Consider the following 18294-nt stretch of genomic DNA (forward strand, 5'->3'; position numbering starts at 1 on the left):
AAATACCTCTGATCAGCTTGTATAAGCTGAACGTAGCTAATACTGCTGATGACTTCTTTTATGTATAAGACTTAAGCTGGCTTACCCTTATATGTGAGACTAAACCTTACCCCTGTGCTAGCATAACACCTGTAGCTATTTTTTCTGCATCAAACCCATTACTAATCACAGTGCCTGTGGTTATAACACATTCTTGCAACATATATTCTCCAACATGTAATGGAGATCCTTAAATATGCTTAAATCTCTTTTGCTGGACAACCAACATTAATATGTATAAGCGAAGTGTAAATAAATTTGGAGAGGTTGATTTAACCATAGGATGACTTCTCTTTAAAATAGAGTGACCGACCTCCCAGCCATACCCTCCCATTTCCCAGCATTGTTGAATATCCCTTAAGTACTGTGAATATCCCTTATGCATCCCAGTGCCTGTGGAATTCCTAAGCACCACTCGGGTGGATATTCAAGCGACCTCTCAGGGTCTGGGCCTACATATACCGCTCTGGGTATATCTGGAGATCCTAACAATTCTCACTTACTTCTTTGGTTATAGGTTCACGTTATAACAATAAATTAATCTGGACCAATAGCAAAACTTCCCAAGATTTTCAGAAAAGACCATTTACCGAAACACCTCCGTCCGTTGTCAGAGAGGACGTATCCCGGGGGACATATACACTGGAAACTTCCTGGAGTGTTGGTACAGGTACCAAACAGACAGATGTTGGGTTCTTCATCACACTCATTGATATCTGGAGATGAATGGAATATATACAGATTAGTATGCAATGCACTGCAGTCTTGAATCACAGGGGATTATGCCCACCTCTGAAAAATTATTTTTAAATTTGGAGATAAATGCATGTATTTGAACTTCTTTTTCATGAGGTACAGTGTCTTTACACAAATATGTATGTAGCAAATTTTTAAAATAATAAAATCCTTATCATTCACTATTCATTAACTGAATTTACCATTTACGTAGTGTGTTGCCACCACTACTGTGATCCTGTGTCTTTTAGTTGTCAAAGACATCCTTCTGTTCATTCAGATAAAATTAGATCGGCCACTATAAGTCGAGAAAGCCCCCAGAGATGTAAATTGCATAACAGATGTCAAATAGGATCTCCTGAGGTGAAAACCATCCTTTCAGGAGGGGAGACTTCACTTCTTTGGAAGAATAATATTTAGTAGAGGAGTTTGCCTAATGGCTAGGGCGGTCGACCTCGAATCTGGTGAACTGGGTTCGAGTCTTGGCAATGACGCTGAACATCCTGTGATTCTGGGCAAATCACTTAATCTCCCAGTGCCTAACAAACATGAATGTGTCCTCATGTAATGCAACTGGTGCTATGTAAAGTGCTCTGATACCCGATTCGGGTCAAGTTCGTGCTATATAAAACTCTGTACAAAAAATAATTAGCAGGTGAGTGTTAGCTGGAGATAATAATTCAGGGGTGGAGTGTGACTTGAAAGGTGATTGCCTTTGTATGGTTTTGTGCGAGGCATTCTATTGATTGTCATTGGCCTGCAGAGGTAGAAAGCACTCTCAAGAGATGTTCACACAGTGAGCACTGCCTCTTTCTAGCAGCCAGAAAATTTAGGTATATGTTGCTTCAAAGAGGTTTCACATGCTCTACAGATTTTGGTTGCCCCTCGATTTTAACAGTAGATTTCAGAGATTAGGGAAATTTCCTGTGGTAGAAGGTCTCCCTACGAGGTTTAGTGTACTATCCGAAGGTGGAGTTCTACTTCGATAGTGAGAATGTCCTCCAGATGTGGTGACAAACCTCAAGAGATGCAAATACACTTCTCAAGGTAGATGGTCCTCCAGATCTGTAGATTACACTGCAGATGTGTAGCATGGACTCTGGGTCACACAGAATATACGGCGGTGAAGAGCCCTCTTCAGATCTGTAGCTGTCCTCTACACATGACAGTATGTCTAGCAGTTTTTTAAACCTTTATATATCTAAAATAATTAAGTATATGTCTAGTAACCTGGAAATGGGAATATCACGTACCAATGCAGTTGTCATTCTGTACTTCATATCCTGGAGGACAGATGCAGCGGAAGGCCCCTTCCAGATTCTGACACGTTCCTGGCGAGCAGGTGCCAGGCAGGCTTACACATTCGTTAATGTCTGAAAAAGCACAAACGAGTCAAGAGTTACTCATTATAGTGATGGTTATTGCATCATGTCACTGGCAGGAAAAAGTTCTAAATGTTTTTTTTCAGGAATGCAAAGAGGAAAGAAAATTCACGTAGAGCCAAATAAAGAAAATGCAGACCAAAATGGCCTGGCGGTGATATTAACTTGATTTCTGTAATAAGAGCATGTCGTTTTAGAACCAGATATGCTTTAATGAAACCGCACGAATTACAATTTACTTGGCAATACTTACTATACCTCCTGGAGGACATCCATCAGCACGAAATCATTAGGTCAAGTCCAATTTCACTAATAGTTTTTCCATTAGCAATAATTACTACACAATTCCAAAGAAAAAATTCAATACATCTAATGGCAGCCAAGCAAGTTTTTAGTCTCAGAGGTCTGGGTCTTTCACATAAATCATACCGTCCTACTCGCTCAGACTCTACTGAAATAAGCGAATGCATTTTAAAAAAAACATTTGTCCTCCTTTTCACGGGTCTCACCACTGCGCGCACACATACGCATATTTTGCCATCACAATCTCGCATCTTGTGAGTACCTCGATCGCATTAATGAGGATAACCAGCAGCAGATGTTACTCACCAACGCAGTTCTTCCCATCAGGAGTGATCTCGTATCCCTCATGACACAAGCACTGGAAGCCACCGACATCGTTTATGCACTGGCCATTGCGACAAACTTGGCCGATCAGGGACGAGCACTCATCAATATCTGTGATGGGGACGGTAACAAGAAGACTGATTAGCAGACCAATTTGCGCTGGAATTACAGTAACTTGTGTATAAACTGTTCCTGGTAATACCTACCTCTTATGGAAAAATGACAAACAATTCCAATGTTTAGACGAAAGACATATAGTGAGTGTTGGAATAACCCCGCCCATTAAATGAGAAAGTTTTGAATTGTTAAGGTCCCACCTTACAAATGTGATAAAGCTTTATATCAACAAGAAGGTCACTTTCTAATGTACTTATGAAAAAGGGTGTTTAATAATAGTAGGGTGCTTTAATCGTGAAAAACAACGATGATCTCATTTCAAACACAATGGAAAGTGTATACATTTTTTAAATTTCTATATAGCCACTACTACTGCAAGCATCTGAAGGCAGCTCCTGGTAACCTTCAATAGACATTGTTCCTCTGGATGGCCCAAGAGGAGAGATGATATCCACTTTATTGAAGCAGAGTCTCTATATACTCAGGGCCACTGGAATTATGTGGCAGAGGAGGGTCAAATTATGCTGCATTTTTTACTAAATTATGCGACAAAAAAATGCAAATTATGTGGCATATTTCGGCACATTTTATGATAGCATTACTTCAGTATTTCTCTTTTTCCACATGATAACACTGTCTGGTTAGCGATTTCTTCTTATTAGGATCAATCTAACACTAAATACAAAAATAAGTAACTTAAAGATGACCAGTCAACTATTGCTCTCCAGTGCCACAGGAACACGTGTCACCATGTTTTTATTAACTTTTTATAACTTTGATCTACAAACTCATTTTGTTAAAATCTGCAGATTATGCAGCAGATTGAATGGCACATGCGGCAAATTCATAATTATATGGAAAAACACAGCAGCCGCAAAATCGCAGAATTCAAGTGGCCCTGAATAAACCTAGGGGCAGATTTACAATAACTGCCACATCCCTGCATTTCAGCAGGGATGCGCCAGTTATTGTGCGCCACAGCTCCGCCACCATGGATGCGCCGCATTTACAATGCGGCGCACCATGGAGCAAAAACGGCACAGATGCGTCACGCAACAGTGCCGGAAAGGCAGCGCATTGCTGGAGTTGCGTCGCAAGTCCGACGCAGCTCCAGCAATGCTCTGGGGGGCCCTATCTTGTTAATGCTGCGTCAATCCTTACGCCTGCTTCAAGCAGGCGCACGGTTGTGACGCAGTATGGGCTCAAAAGTGACTGAGTGAAATCTTGTAGATTTCCCTCAGCCACTTTTGGGCCGGAACGCCCCCCTGCGCAGGAATGCCTACTTCTGGCGCAGGGCTTTACAACATGATGCATCTCCCAGATGCGTCACGATGTAAATACCCCGCAGCATATCGCATCTTTTGCGTCACCAAAGTGACGCAACTGCGGCGTAAAAGAAGTGCAAGGGGCTTGTAAATCTGCCCCCTAGTGACTTAAAAGATTTCTTCGAAGAACAGCAAGTTGCAAATGTCCAAGTCCAACACTAAATGGCAGGAGTAAGCAGAGTATGTGTAGCTACAGGAAGGCATGCTAAAAATATACATGTTTAGCTGAAGGGCCCGCACCCATTGTATTGGCATTTCTGTGTACATTGGGATAAGGCAGAGGGCTAAACCAGAAGATGCCTAATCTCCCACTTCAATGTTTTAGAAATTGCTGTATTTATAAATCTATTTATGCCAAAATATGTGAAAGGGGTAATTACAGGTGGAGTAGTAGTAAACCTCAAAGATGCTAGAGTTTCAGAGACTGAAAGAGAAAAATAAGGACAGTGAAAGGTGTATGTCTGGGCAGAAGTCTTCCAGTGCATCCTTTGATTAAGAACTGAAGTGAGAGGCAACGCGAAGTGCAAGCCTTACAGCAATCCTGGATTAGGGCGAATGTGCCAGACACAGGGAGGGCAGTGGAGGATAGATGCGGAAAGAGACGTGCCCTCAAATAAATAAATGAAAAATGAAAAATAGAGCGAAGCCCTGATGGGTCATCCATGGAGAGCGGGAGTTGTTTAAAGTTGCCTAAAGTAGACATAAGACTGCATAAGTTTTTCTAGGTGTGCAGTCGTAATAGGAAATGAACAATGAAACATCAGAATTGAGGCAGGATACGAATGGAAGATCAGTATGTAATTAGTAGGAAGGAACTTAGAAAGGTTAACCCACTGCAAAGGCGTTGTAAACCAATCTGAAACACCAACCCTGATCAACATTTCTGCATTGTCTGTTTTTTGTTTTAGGAAAAGTTGTCTGACTCCAAATGGATACCAAACAATCTATGGAAATATCTCTAGCTTTATCGGAGGCACGCTTCTCCAATGAGAAGATGGTGAGCTACTGCTAGCTCGCTGGCTGCCTGGCAGCAGCTCTCCCGTGGCATGCCCATCCTGGTAAACTAGAAGTTTTTGGTGGCTGAATTAATATATGCAGGCCAAAGTTCAGACTGTTTATTCAAGACCGTGCGCATCATCTCGGATCTTATAAACCAATGTTCAAAAGCGGATATTTGAGTGATAAATCATGTGGCATTTGAGAGAGTTATTACTAATATTGTTATTACCCTGGTGTCACAGGCATTACAATTATGGCTGTTATCTATTACCCATGAAGAGGCATTCCCAGCTAACAAATCCTGTATTCCATTACTGTTTGCAACCCCGCATGATGCACGGGATGATCATGGCTCGCATATGGTGGCCCTCACTGTAAACTTGTCTGATGTGGTCACTGTTACAACACTAATAATATTAGTAGTGCGGGATGATTTTCTTTGAACATAAAAGCAGCTCTTATCACAGAAAGGCTGGAGAACCCTGATCTAAGTGATTCTGCCGTACAAAAGGGGGTGGTGATGGACGGAGCATCTGAACCAATCAAACACTCACACCCAGTCAACAGATCTGGGTTTAATCCATCACCGTTCTTTAGCCCACTCTGCCACCCCAGTTCAGACATGGCCATATGCAAATCAGTCTGACCCTGTGCCTCATGGGAACAGTCCAGCCCGAACTGCCAAGCCATGTCTGGCAGGGGCTTAGCAAGATCTGAAAAAAACAACAAGAAACAAAATGCAGCTGCTTCCTGTTAAAGAAGAAACACCTAAAAATGTTACAAAACACAAGGTATGCCCAAAAATGAAGTTGTGAGAGAGAAGAAAACAGGATATGAATCTCAAGGCATGTTAGTGAGTTGTCTGCTCCTGATGTGGCAATAAAGTGGTGCTTGTAGTGTCTTCCTATCTTAATATCAGTATTTTGACAGTAAACCAAGGTTGTTATAAGAGGTAACAATGGAAAGAGGTGGATGTGCCAAATGGGTTGATAACAGGCACTCATTTTATGTTTCATTTCTCTTTGGGACTGTGGTGCCACTTGGAAGCCTTTCCAGCCCCAACCACTAGCTGGTGCAAAAAAGCACAGTATGTGAATCCAGAATAGTTGTATATTGTAAAAACTTGAAAAAGCGTGGGGATTAAAGATTTTTCACTTTCATCATTGCAGTAATAGGAATGGAAATGTTTTTGTTTCTGCATTATACAATAGAAATTAGAACATTAAGGGAGGATTGCACCTTGAATGCACGTTTCACTTCACTAGACTTCCGCCATGAAGATGGGAAACAGAAAACATCCACCTCTGGCACAAGACTGGGGCATGTGATTACTTAGGCCTGAACAATCTGATGACGTCGGTAAGAAGTGTCTTTATCGCTCTATGACCACAACTGTCTCTATGCAAAGAGCGATGAAAAATACACTATCTCTTCCAGCATGTGCCACAAAACATTCCAGTGCATTTCCTTTAAACGTTTATTTGAGAGCAATTTGAAGGGAAACACACAGTAAAAGCTCTTATTTTCAAATAAATTATTATCTTTTTGTTTTTGTTTAATATGAACCTTCAAATCCATCAATATATTTAACTCAGAATGCATGCTCCAGCCCTGTAAGTGATAAAAAAGGATGAAGATTATGAAAATTTAGAGGATACTTTACGGTGGCCTACCCATGCAGTCGTTGTTGTGAGTGAGCTCAAATCCAGGGAAGCAGAGACAGTTGTAGGAACCCACGGTGTTCTTGCAAGTTCCGTTGCCGCAGGGTTGTCGATCACACTCATCGATATCTGCACATCGAGAAAAAACACAAAGCGAAAAGTAATCAGTATCTCTAAGCGGTGCATCTAGCTAAAAGCATCGGCCTATCAACCGGTCCTTCAGAGGCTCTTCAATGTGCCTTCCCGCCTTCTCTGCAGACTTTGCAGTTAAACATATATTTTCATTACAAAATCCAAAAAAAACACTAATGGCTTGATAGAAAATTATGCAATATTGTAGTACAGAAGATACTTTAAAACTGCATCACATTTTTCATCATGTTCAATGTTTGACAAATGCAAAGCACGTGCACTTGTGTGCATTGGCAGCTATCATTGGATGAACTACAGATCTTAAGTGTTTTGATAGTCTACCCTCACAATGGTAATTCTCAGAAGGACTTAAGTTGCTTTGCAGCCATTAGGATGCAAATACAAAATAGTGAAATACTGATTTCTGGATAATCCAGATAAGCAGAATTGTTCCCCATCTCTGGCCAAAATGTGCAGCCATCTGAAGAGAGGTACAAAGTGGTTAAACTGGGTTGTCCTAGGAAATGTCTATACATTGTTCTGTTAAGTTGAGGAATAACCCCAGAAAGTAACATAAATTGGGAAGGTAGACACTGAAATAGGCTTTGTGTTTAGAACATACTTCCTGGCGAATGTAGTCTGTCCATTAACTCATACATAATTTGTCACATCTTGAGTTTCATTATTTATAAGGAAGGTAAGGACAAATCCAGTTGACTAAAACATATCTCTTCCTTGTCAAAAGTACCATGATGCAGAGGTGGCAACAGGGAATGAACGTTGTGAACTTCAATTCACCAAAATGCAAGCAGGGGTGATTTCACACACCTTTTTACTGCCATTGAGAGCCCATGTCACTTTGTCCCACTCGTATGGTCCTAAGAGCTACCTGTAATTTCTGTTCTCCCTCCTGTCTTTGAAACTTTGGAAGGGAGTGGCGGGTATCAGAAACATCAAAGGGCAACCATGGTGTAAAATCTGCTACTACCTTTGACCACTGGTCGTGGCAAACATTTACAATTGTCGTAAGAAATTACTCATTGCTATATTTAGACGATATTAGTCAAAAAGCCTTTATGTGATCTCTTCTCACTAGGCTATTTCATCTTGTGTCGGTTAGGAATGGCCATTAAACGGAGTCTAAGTAAGATCTACACAATAATTATTTACCAGGAGAATTTTTGGGAGTGAAAAAGAATTTAAAGGAGGCATCTCACCCATGCACATGGTTTGGTCACTGGTGACTTTGAATCCATTGTGACAGACGCAGAGATAGCTTCCCTCGGTGTCGACGCACTCTCCGTGGCTGCAGACATTTGGGATCTCCTGGCATTCATTGCGCCCTGAATGTAAAATGGAGGGTAAAAACATAGCATCAAACAAAAATTCAACGCACACATCTACCATTCTACATTATGAACATTTGCTGGAGATTGTGGAAATTAAAGTTGCTATATACACACTGTAATCAAAAAGCATTCTTCAGAATGGCTGATGAGTGCATAAATATCTTTATGTGTGTACTTATGGCTGGACAGTGCGTGGTACAAAAAATAAACAAATCTTTGGCGCCCTGCACAAATTCCAGTTACCTGCAAATGCACCTGCATGTCAGAAATCGAACCCATATCACAAAACAAAATTCATATGTATTCTAGTACAGCCAGTTAGCAATATACCTAAAAATGACTTCATAAACGAGTGTATTAGTTTTGTCGCTTGTCATCATGAAAGTATGGGTCAAAACTATTACAAATCTACTATAACATCTGGCTTGTACAGGTAACTTCAACTTGGGTGTGCTCATGTGCATGTTTTGGTTCTATTGGTGCGTCTCCGGCTCCAAGGAAGCAATGTATTGTAATAATGTTTGAAGATGGAACAGCCTGGGCCGCATAGTCACACGAGGGGTTACCACTGCCATTCTTGTACCGCAAGGAAGTGAGCATATTAGGCAGAGTTAGCATTTCTCAGCTGAAGAGAAAAAAAATCTCAAGGGAGCTCAATATCTACTGAAGGTAAAATAAGAGATTCACTGAAGACACTGTGGCAAACATTATAGCTTCTTCATATCTTTGCATCTTCCACCATACTGGTAATGGCTGATAGGCAGGATAGCAGGGACACATAGGAGGAGCAGAACTGCCTACGGGCCAACCTTGTTTTCAAATTTAGTAGGCCTGAGGGATGCTAAGGTAGAATGCGTGAGTGACACCCATGGAGGACAGCTTAGCACATCTAAAATGATTGTAGGGAATGTCAGTCATGTCTACCAATCAAAGCTGATCATGATGATGCACCAGGTGTTGACGTCAAGTGATTGTGCCACTGATTAGCACTTGCTGGAGTCAGCAGAAGGTCCTCACAACCAACTCTATTGGATAAACGCCTATGGCATCACTCGGCCTCATCGTACTATCTATGGTAAGGGAACCTCTTCCAGTAGCCCAGAGGGCTCGAATCCTACAGGTCGCAGCCAACTACAATAGGATCAGCGCTTAGATGCACATTTTATTGCAAAGGTAAAGCCCCTAATATTCATTAAACGCACTTTGGAAGGTTAGTTAATCTGTGAAAGGGCTGGTGAAGCATGAACTGCAGCTGTACCTTTCCTCTCTATAGACCATTTATGAGTATTTATGATCAAGGGCCTGATTTAGAGTTTTGTGGACCGGGTTACTCTGTCACAAACTTGATGTATATCCCGTCCGACGCATTACAAGTCTATTATATCCTATGACACTTGTAATACGGCTGTTGCGATATCCATCACGTTTTTGAGGGAGTAACCCGTCCGCCAAACTCTAAATCAAGTTCTAAGTGTGAGTATTTCTGCACTGTAGTTGTCTTGATGTATAAGAAGATCATGCACCACTATGGCGCATTCTCTGTATATTCTGTGTAAGTAAAGAAAGCTTGCACTGATATTTACTGTTCCGTACAAATTATCTCGTTGAGTGTGTATGTGTGCATTTGTGTATGTGAAGTTTAGACACTATAATAGGTAAAGACTACATTATAGCCCCTGGTTGTCTCTGTGAGCAAAGTCTGTACTCTTCCCTACAATGAACCCAATAAGTGTGTATTTAAAGTGGACTGCAGCTGCCTGTGCTGCATCTGATGTCTACTTGTCTACATGTGAGTGAAACCTGCACTGCTGCTAGACACCTATGCCTATTCTCTGCCCTTCTGGATTTTCATGGGTGGCCACTTATTGTATGAGCCTGAAGGCTCCATCTTGGTAGTTCTAATTAGCTATTGTGAGCAGATATAGAAACACAATGAACCAAATTTCCAGGGCTTCTGAAAGATTCTACAGCTTACCGATGCAGGCTCCACTGGGAGACAGCTTGTAACCTGTTGAGCACTCGCACCGGTAGCTTCCAGGGATGTTGATGCAATCGGCATTGCGCTGACATAGGTTCTCTGCACCGCTGCACTCATCGATGTCTGCAAAGATGGAAATAATTCATCTTAAACCTGTTCATTCATTTAAACAGAATCAGAACTCTCGCAACGATGTTAAGTGTGGCATGACCTTAAACAGAAGTGATCGGTGGTATAAGCCTCATTACAAGAAGACTCTTGGTCACCTGACCTGGACCAACCTGATTAATTGCGTCCAGTAGTTATTCTTGGGCTGCACACTGTCAAGTAATTGGTGATCAAAGTTTGGGGTATAACTTGAACATTTCAATAATTTATTTAGATTCCTCCCCATACATTATATAAGTATACCATTACATGCTGCATTCTGCACTCTGCACGTAAATCAAAAAATAATTCATGAGCAACCAGCGGACACACCACAATTAGCGGAATACAGATCAAGGGAAAATGCAATCTCAGAATGTAGTCACTTAATAGATGAGTCAATTCAGCCAAGAGAGTTACATCGAACAGTGGTCGAGGCTAAGGCTATAAATAGGCAGACATTCTATGGATGTACTGACTCAAATAAACTAATTAGTAAACACGGCACACTTGACACAGTGGATGGCATTTCGTAAATTGCCTGACATTGATGTAGTCAATTGTACGGAGAAATGAGGAATAAGCAAGTGGTCCATAGTTGTCATTTCCAACAGTAAATTAAAATTTTTAAAAGGAGCTTTGAGGTCCCACTCATAACCATGGACGTCAATTTGCTGAAATGCCAGGGGTAGTGGAAGTGACATCACAGGCCCTTTGACCTCCACTTTCACTCACACACACATACTTACGCATACACACAAATTCACACATATACTCTCTCACACATAAATGCACACAACATACATTTAAAAGCATTTTTTATTTACCTCAGCTGCTATAGAAGGGCATATTCCAGCGTAAAGTACTCTATTTTTATTACACTAATAGTGAATAATATATTTTATTAATGCGCTATTAGTGTTATAACAAATTGACAGACAATAAAGAGGGTGGTGTCCCAGCTGCCCCTATATTCCTGGCACTGAATTAGCCACCTCTGAGGCCAGGGCCCCCAAAGGCAGTGCAGGATTCACACAGGCGACCCCTGGGGAACCAAAAATGACGTCCATGCTCTCTGTATTTCCTTTCTGCTGGAGTTCTAAAAGCATCCATAACTCCACTGGTAGGAGCTACTGTCTGGATCCTCTTAGCCATACTCCGCAGGACTCATAATGAGGTCCTATGTGATCTAAACCTGAGCCTCCAGAAATGGCACCTTAAACTGAGATCAACATTCAGCATCTTGAAAATGTTTTTTATATTCCCCTTTGAGGCAGGAAAAACATAAAATCATAATCCTCCATAGAAGATTGACTTTGGTCTCCAGCTACAGAGGCATTTGCTGAAAGTTGGCAAAAACAAACAGTTATGTTGCCAAATCAGTAAACTGAAACCTGTGACCATGATCTAACCTCAAGAAAAGAAACCACTGGCAGATCCCTTAGGCATCATCAGCAAGGAGGCACCAGATTGCTCCTACCAGTCACAATCATTGCCTCCAAGGTAGGGAAGGATTTGGCAACATGTCCCCTTTCACTGGCACTGCATATAAATAAAATTATGAAACCTTAAAAGAAGCCATGATACACGTTGTTAGGTCAGCCTCTGGTGCGGATCCTTCATTAAGGGATAAAAGTACCTTTATACTCTACCCTTTTTGAGCATAAGTTTCTCACGCTGGAGATACCATTTCTGTGCATTCAGCGAGCAGTCATTACCTTCACAGATGAGTAGGATGTTGTTGTAGCTGAATCCCATTGGGCATTCGCACCGGAAGCTGCCGATCTGGTTAATGCAGACACCATTGGTGCAGATTGCTGGGATCTCACTGCATTCATCGATATCTGCACATGAAAGAGGATAGGGAGTTTAAGAATACTGTTATTGAGAATCAGAGACGTCTGAGCTTATATATACAAATAATGCCTAAATTGAGGAGGTGTGAGCTGAACTGGATTACAGAGATAAGATAACGCAGAAAAGAAACATTGGAAGTAATTCTGAAGCATTGATTGGGCATATTGTTGCAGATTCCATTCTTAAGCCGCCTGCCATACAAATATTACCTTTGATCATATTATGACGTGGATTTTAGACACATATTTCATACTGTGTTGTAGTTAGGCTTAAGGTATGTTCACTACCAAGCCTGTTGTTTAGCCTTATTGAATGTTCCTCTAATTAAAGGCATGACTAATAAATATTTCCGAACAGACCTACAATTTATAGAGGTGACTGAAAATGAGCAACATTTGAAACGTATTTTATTTTTACTTATGTGTAATGCTTAGAAAGATTTGTCATAGAACTCAGAAATGTGGAGTTGACTGCAATCCAAAGAAACCTATGGTGTGTCAGCCATTGGTGCAGTCTGTGTATTACAAAAAAAGACAGAGAGCACCACAGGTTGTGCTTCTGGAGTATTTCTTCAGTCCCTAGCCATCTGTTCTGTCTTCTCCAAGAGCAACCAAATAAACAAGGTAGAACTTATTGTGATCCATCAAAGAATACAAAATCAATATCTATTGAAAGAAAACAAATGTCTCAGAGATAGCTCAGTATACAGAGAACATAAAAAGAGTCTTAGAGACAGTTCAATATACACTGAAGGCAAACATCAAAATCGACTGAATATAAAAATATCTTAGAGACAGGTCAAAATCTACTGAAGATAAAACAAGTGTCTTAGAGACAGCACAATATCTAATGAATGTAAAATAAATTGTCTCTGAATCAGTTCAATATCTACTGAAAGAAAATAAAGTTTCAAAAGATGGCTCAATATCTGAAGGTAAAATAACATTTCAGCAAAAGATCAATGTTCACTGAAGGTAAACACATCTTCTAGAGACACTTCAATATGCAAAGAAGATAAAACAATGTCTTGGAGACAGCCAAGTATCCACTAAACAATGTCAATGAAAAGTGACCAAGGGTCACAGCTCATTGGTAGAACAAGAAACACTTTAACTGATGTGGGAACCTGTTCTCCACCAACACGATTGAAGGCTACTATACTAACGCTTAGCTATCCTCTGGTGTCGGTTGAGTTAACTTTGCATCAAGTACCAAATAAAGGCATTGCTGATTAAGGATCTTTATCCCAAATATATTAATCTATGTTAATATCACAATGACGTTTTCCTTCTTTGACGAATTACTATGTTGCAAATTGTTTCTGGTATTGAGCTATAATTTGTTTCTAATTAAAAGAAATACGGATTTATGTTCTTTGGAACTATCAGCCCAATTTGATTTTATGTCAGCTTCCATGTTAACATTGAAGAGGTCTCCTTGGAATGATCCGTAGAAGTTGTTCATGAAGCAACGTTTGTACACATTGTACATTTTCTGAGTGTCATCTTCGCCTCTCTGTCACCCCCGCATTAATAAAGTCACAACTCTGCTTCAGCACCATACTTCTGCTGAGTAAATTGAAAACCATTCTCCTACCCTCGCCTCTAGGCTGCCACCTACACACAAGTCATCAAACACTGCAACTGACTGGTCTAGGAATGTGCAAAATTATCATGCACTTTATTCAGTGTTTGCAGCTAGTCGATGTAAGCAACCATAAAGCACTGTCATGATATCACACCATAATTAAAAGCCAAATCATTGCACCATGATTCCTCCACATACAGAAGCCATATTATCTGTTCATCTACTCTGGTAATCCAATGCATCCTTAGACACATGAAAGGGCCACTTTCATGGTGAATTTCAGCTCAAAAGGAAACAAATGAATGCCACAGTGGCATACCATTCCAAGAATATCCAAAACAATTCCAACAAACCACAAAATGAGGGAAGGAATGTGCAAATCTCCTCCAAGTCACTGGCAATCATTTGAGCCACATTCCAGTCTATCGTTTTTCACCCACTGCGCCACTCTACAAAGAGACTTAGTATAGGCAAATCTTTCTTGCTTGCTAATCCTATAGGAATAGTCAATGTGAATCCTCAGCCCAGGACCCCTCTAGATAGGAAAACAAACAACCTCAATTATGCTGTGGGCCATGCAAATGGCTGTCAGTAACAGTTTTACAATATTTAAGGATGCTGCAAACAATTGTCTGGTCTTAAATTGCATAATATTGGAAAGTATGTATCAGATGTACTCACCAGTGGGCTTTCCTGTGTGGATGTCGATGATAAACCCAGGGGCCTGGTTCCCGCACAAGAACTGATATTCAGCTGCAGTAAAAATAGAATATGTCAGATCAACCTGTGTACGAGCATGTTCATTAATACCTTTTATGTAGCGCTACTGCTACGTAGAATATAAGATAGGTGTTCTATTTCCATGAATACTTCTGAATGGGTTATCACCCTGCAGTAAGGGGTAGCTGGAGCCTCGTCTTTTGGGTTAGATAGCACCGTTTTAACTCTTCTGACTTGTTCTAAACGTAAACGCTTTTATAGGCTTACACAAACTCCTGGCGCGGATCGACTGACCAATAGTGCTAATTTTGGATTTCAAGTTCTTAGTGACTACGACAGAACATAGGTGTTTGTTGTAGGATTAGGTCTACTACTGTCAGGCCCAGGCAATAGACACTATGGTTGGTCTAGGCTCATACTGAAGAAGTATAAGGGCACGGTATAGTTCGCAATGCTTGACCTAGGCTTTTATTCACTGCAGACCAGGACAGGAGAGAGCTCACTGCCCTGCTCTTGGATGTTGCAGTTGGCTGGAAAACAGAATAGCTCTATGTGGTTGTGCTTTTTCTAAGCTTATGTTTACTTGTGGATGGGCCAGGTCATGTCTCATAGAGTTTGTTTTAGGGTCACACCCTTACCTGTTGTTAGAACAGGGCTTAATACAGACAATGCATTCTAGGCTCATACTCGCAGCTTTCTAAACTGGTTATTATATTTACTGATGGCTCGGACAGGACATAACTAAGGGCGCTAGTTCGGGGCTCATACTTACTACTGGCTGGAACTGGACACGGCTCACAGGGCTTGTTCCAGGCTTTGCCAATGTTGTACGAGCAGCAACACATCTTTTTGGTCATGTTAAAAGACAGTTCATTCTCGCATGTGTCATTAAAATGACGGTAGCACACGCTCTTCCTCATGTCTGCAAAGCATCAAAAGGCAAAAAAGTCATGTTTCAAATAAAATATTTCACTGACAAGTATTTACTGACAACACTAGTGGAGCAGTAGATCACCAGTGTACATTGCCAGCAGTACACAGCAGCTGCTGCTCTGCCTAGGTTACACTTCTTAGTCTTTTAGTGAGGTGAATATTTCCATTCCTACCCATGCAGTTGTTTCCTCCATTGACTTGCATGTACTCCGGGGGACAGACACAAGTGTAGTTTCCAAGCGTGTTGTAGCAAGTGCCTGGACCGCAGATTCCGATATGAGCACTGCATTCATCAATATCTGAATAACAAGAAAAGCAGAGAAAACAAGATTTTAAAATTAATTTTAAAATGAAGCAAGCAAAATGTTTGTGTATACACTGCCATAATCCGGTTTGATGTTGTACATGAGTGTTTAACGTTAGAGGCAGGACTGTATTTGGGAGTACTCTCCCGTGAATGTCAATGTGAAGGGAACGTGCAGATCCATAACAGGTCAGTATAATTAGATAACTAAGGTAAAGTAAGGAGAAGGATGGGTCCGATAATCATCTCTACAGACCAGGCACTCTGATCTAGGGATTCAACAGCCTACTTGTAAACAGCTTCTCTCAAGCTAGCACAGCTTCTTCCTGGTAGCCCCTGCCATCTGGAATAATATACCCTTATAATGACGAACAGCAAAAGATGCGGCTGACAACAGGGGTACAAAATCCATCCACCAAGATAGTATCAAAAACATAACAAGCAATAGCTACAGTACACGCCAAGCTGCCATTGTTTGTTACTTTACTATATAATCTCTTCAATCTTCTCAGGGCATTTGGTTTTGGAAATCTAACTATAAAAAGAAGCTAAGATTTAGCAGAGTATCAACTAGCAGTGAATATAACCAGAGATTTGCTTACCTTCACAGATGCGGGTGTCTTCGTTCAGGTAGTACCCCAAAGGACATTCACACTGGAAGCTGCCGAATGTGTTGACGCAGTTTCCTCCTTGGCAAAGGCCTGGGAGCTCTTGGCACTCATCAATATCTACAACAATAAGACATACCATTATGATAGGAACTGTGTTCACTCAAGGCACTTCTAGTGGCAAAGTAGGGAGCAGCAATAAGGTGGATCTCATGCCTGTGTCGATTTTCACCAGATCAAGGTTGAAGCACGAAGGGATCCCTAATTTAAGAGCGATTTTGCATAATAGACCTTCTGAGTTTCACTGAAACTGAGCTCTGGAACCCGTGGCTTTGTGGGGTGGAAGTGTCCAGTGCCGTAAAGACTCAACTCCTGATGTGGCTACAGAAGTGAACATTGGAACTCCAGCGGAACCCTTACTCTGTGGGCATGGTTGCGCTGTCCAATATTCCTATTTGGGGTGATAGTGTTTGGATCTACATTTTGAAGAATTATTGCTGAATCCCTTTTTTAGATGCAGTTTGGATTTTTAGAGCCATAATCTTGAAAGGATTAACAGCAGCCACATGTTGATAAAATTCAAAGCATGAACATGGAGATTTTAGTGAGAGCAAGATTATTTAGTGAGAGCAGCTGTCGGCATAATGAGGCTGAAAATATACTTGGATTTTAAAAACAGGAAATAGAAAGGCGTCAGTACAGTTGTACAACCTAGCTTTCTACCAGTCTAGCCCAATTTTAAGGAGGTCATAAGCACGATAGGAGAGGCACAGTGCAACTTAAGACACTCTGAGTTTGACATCACATTTCTATTGTCAAGGAATGAATCTCCCCTCAACATGGCAAAAAGGCACAAGGCAGATGCTTCTGACAGTAAAAATACTTTTTCCTAGACGCTAGAGAAAATGTAGCCCATTAACTATTTCTCTTATCAGCATACAAATAAAAATGCCAGAGAAATACATGCATATTAAAAATCCTAAAAGAGCATTATATAAACAACCATAATACTGCCCTAAAAATGTCCTTTGATACCCTAGCTTTGGTTGTGTCAGATTAATATATATGGCCGAGAGGATGCAGTTGCCATTTGAGATTGAAAGCGGTCTATTAGTGAAGCTTACACTGTGTTTGTGCACGGTGATGACATTGTGGGAGTATTCAGAGGTCTCACATGCTCCCCAAGCCATTCGTGATGAGCCACAGCTTGTGTCTTGTGTCCCCATGCACTTTAATGGACAGAGGTTGCAATGATGATAAAATGCCAGTGCAAAGGCTGGGTCTCCTTCCCATGGTTAGCTGCTGTTTACCATGTGGGTAAACTCCGATTCCCTTCCTGTTGTAACAATGAGTTGGGCGGTTAGCACCTCACTGCAAACAGTGCTGTTGTGCTGCGAAGGAGTAGCAAATCCCATGTAGACAAAATGATGAGTATTGTGCTGTGAGAAGCCTTTTTACATATTCTTTCCTTGGTTAAGCCCCCTGAAGCAAAAGCTTTTGAAGTGATCCGTCTGTGTTTACAGAGCACAGAGCATCAAGGTGGGTGTAGTATAAGAAGCAATTTACATCAGCTCGTGCTCACCCTCTAGAATAACGGTAATTGGATTTGGACGGAAGCCTTCTCCTCCGGGACACAGGGTCCTGTACTCAGCTGCACAAAAAGAAACACAAAAAAGATATTAAATGGAGCAACTATATTTCAAGTCCAACTATTTCATATCCCAGCGATCAGAACCCCTTGGTTATTAAAAGGTACTTGTGTGCACATTCAAAGTCCTCTGTCCAAAGTGTTCC

General features: G+C 41.1%; 1 protein-coding gene across 1 annotated transcript in view; it reads right to left on the reverse strand.

Moving 5' to 3' along the window:
* Positions 1-18294, reverse strand: part of LOC144798870 (fibrillin-2-like) — a 270888-nt gene that overhangs the window by 25011 nt on the left and 227583 nt on the right. The window contains exons 38-49 of the mRNA XM_078669959.1: positions 18083-18151; positions 16495-16620; positions 15762-15887; positions 15428-15577; positions 14617-14688; positions 12210-12335; positions 10342-10467; positions 8235-8360; positions 6898-7014; positions 2766-2894; positions 2028-2147; positions 630-755 (exon numbers count right to left, since the gene is read on the reverse strand). Of these exons, the coding sequence (XP_078526085.1) occupies positions 630-755; positions 2028-2147; positions 2766-2894; positions 6898-7014; positions 8235-8360; positions 10342-10467; positions 12210-12335; positions 14617-14688; positions 15428-15577; positions 15762-15887; positions 16495-16620; positions 18083-18151 (1413 nt within the window). The remainder of the gene's footprint in view (positions 1-629; positions 756-2027; positions 2148-2765; positions 2895-6897; positions 7015-8234; positions 8361-10341; positions 10468-12209; positions 12336-14616; positions 14689-15427; positions 15578-15761; positions 15888-16494; positions 16621-18082; positions 18152-18294) is intronic.

This window comes from Lissotriton helveticus, chromosome 12 (assembly GCF_964261635.1).
Source record: "Lissotriton helveticus chromosome 12, aLisHel1.1, whole genome shotgun sequence".
Lineage (NCBI taxonomy): Eukaryota > Metazoa > Chordata > Amphibia > Caudata > Salamandridae > Lissotriton > Lissotriton helveticus.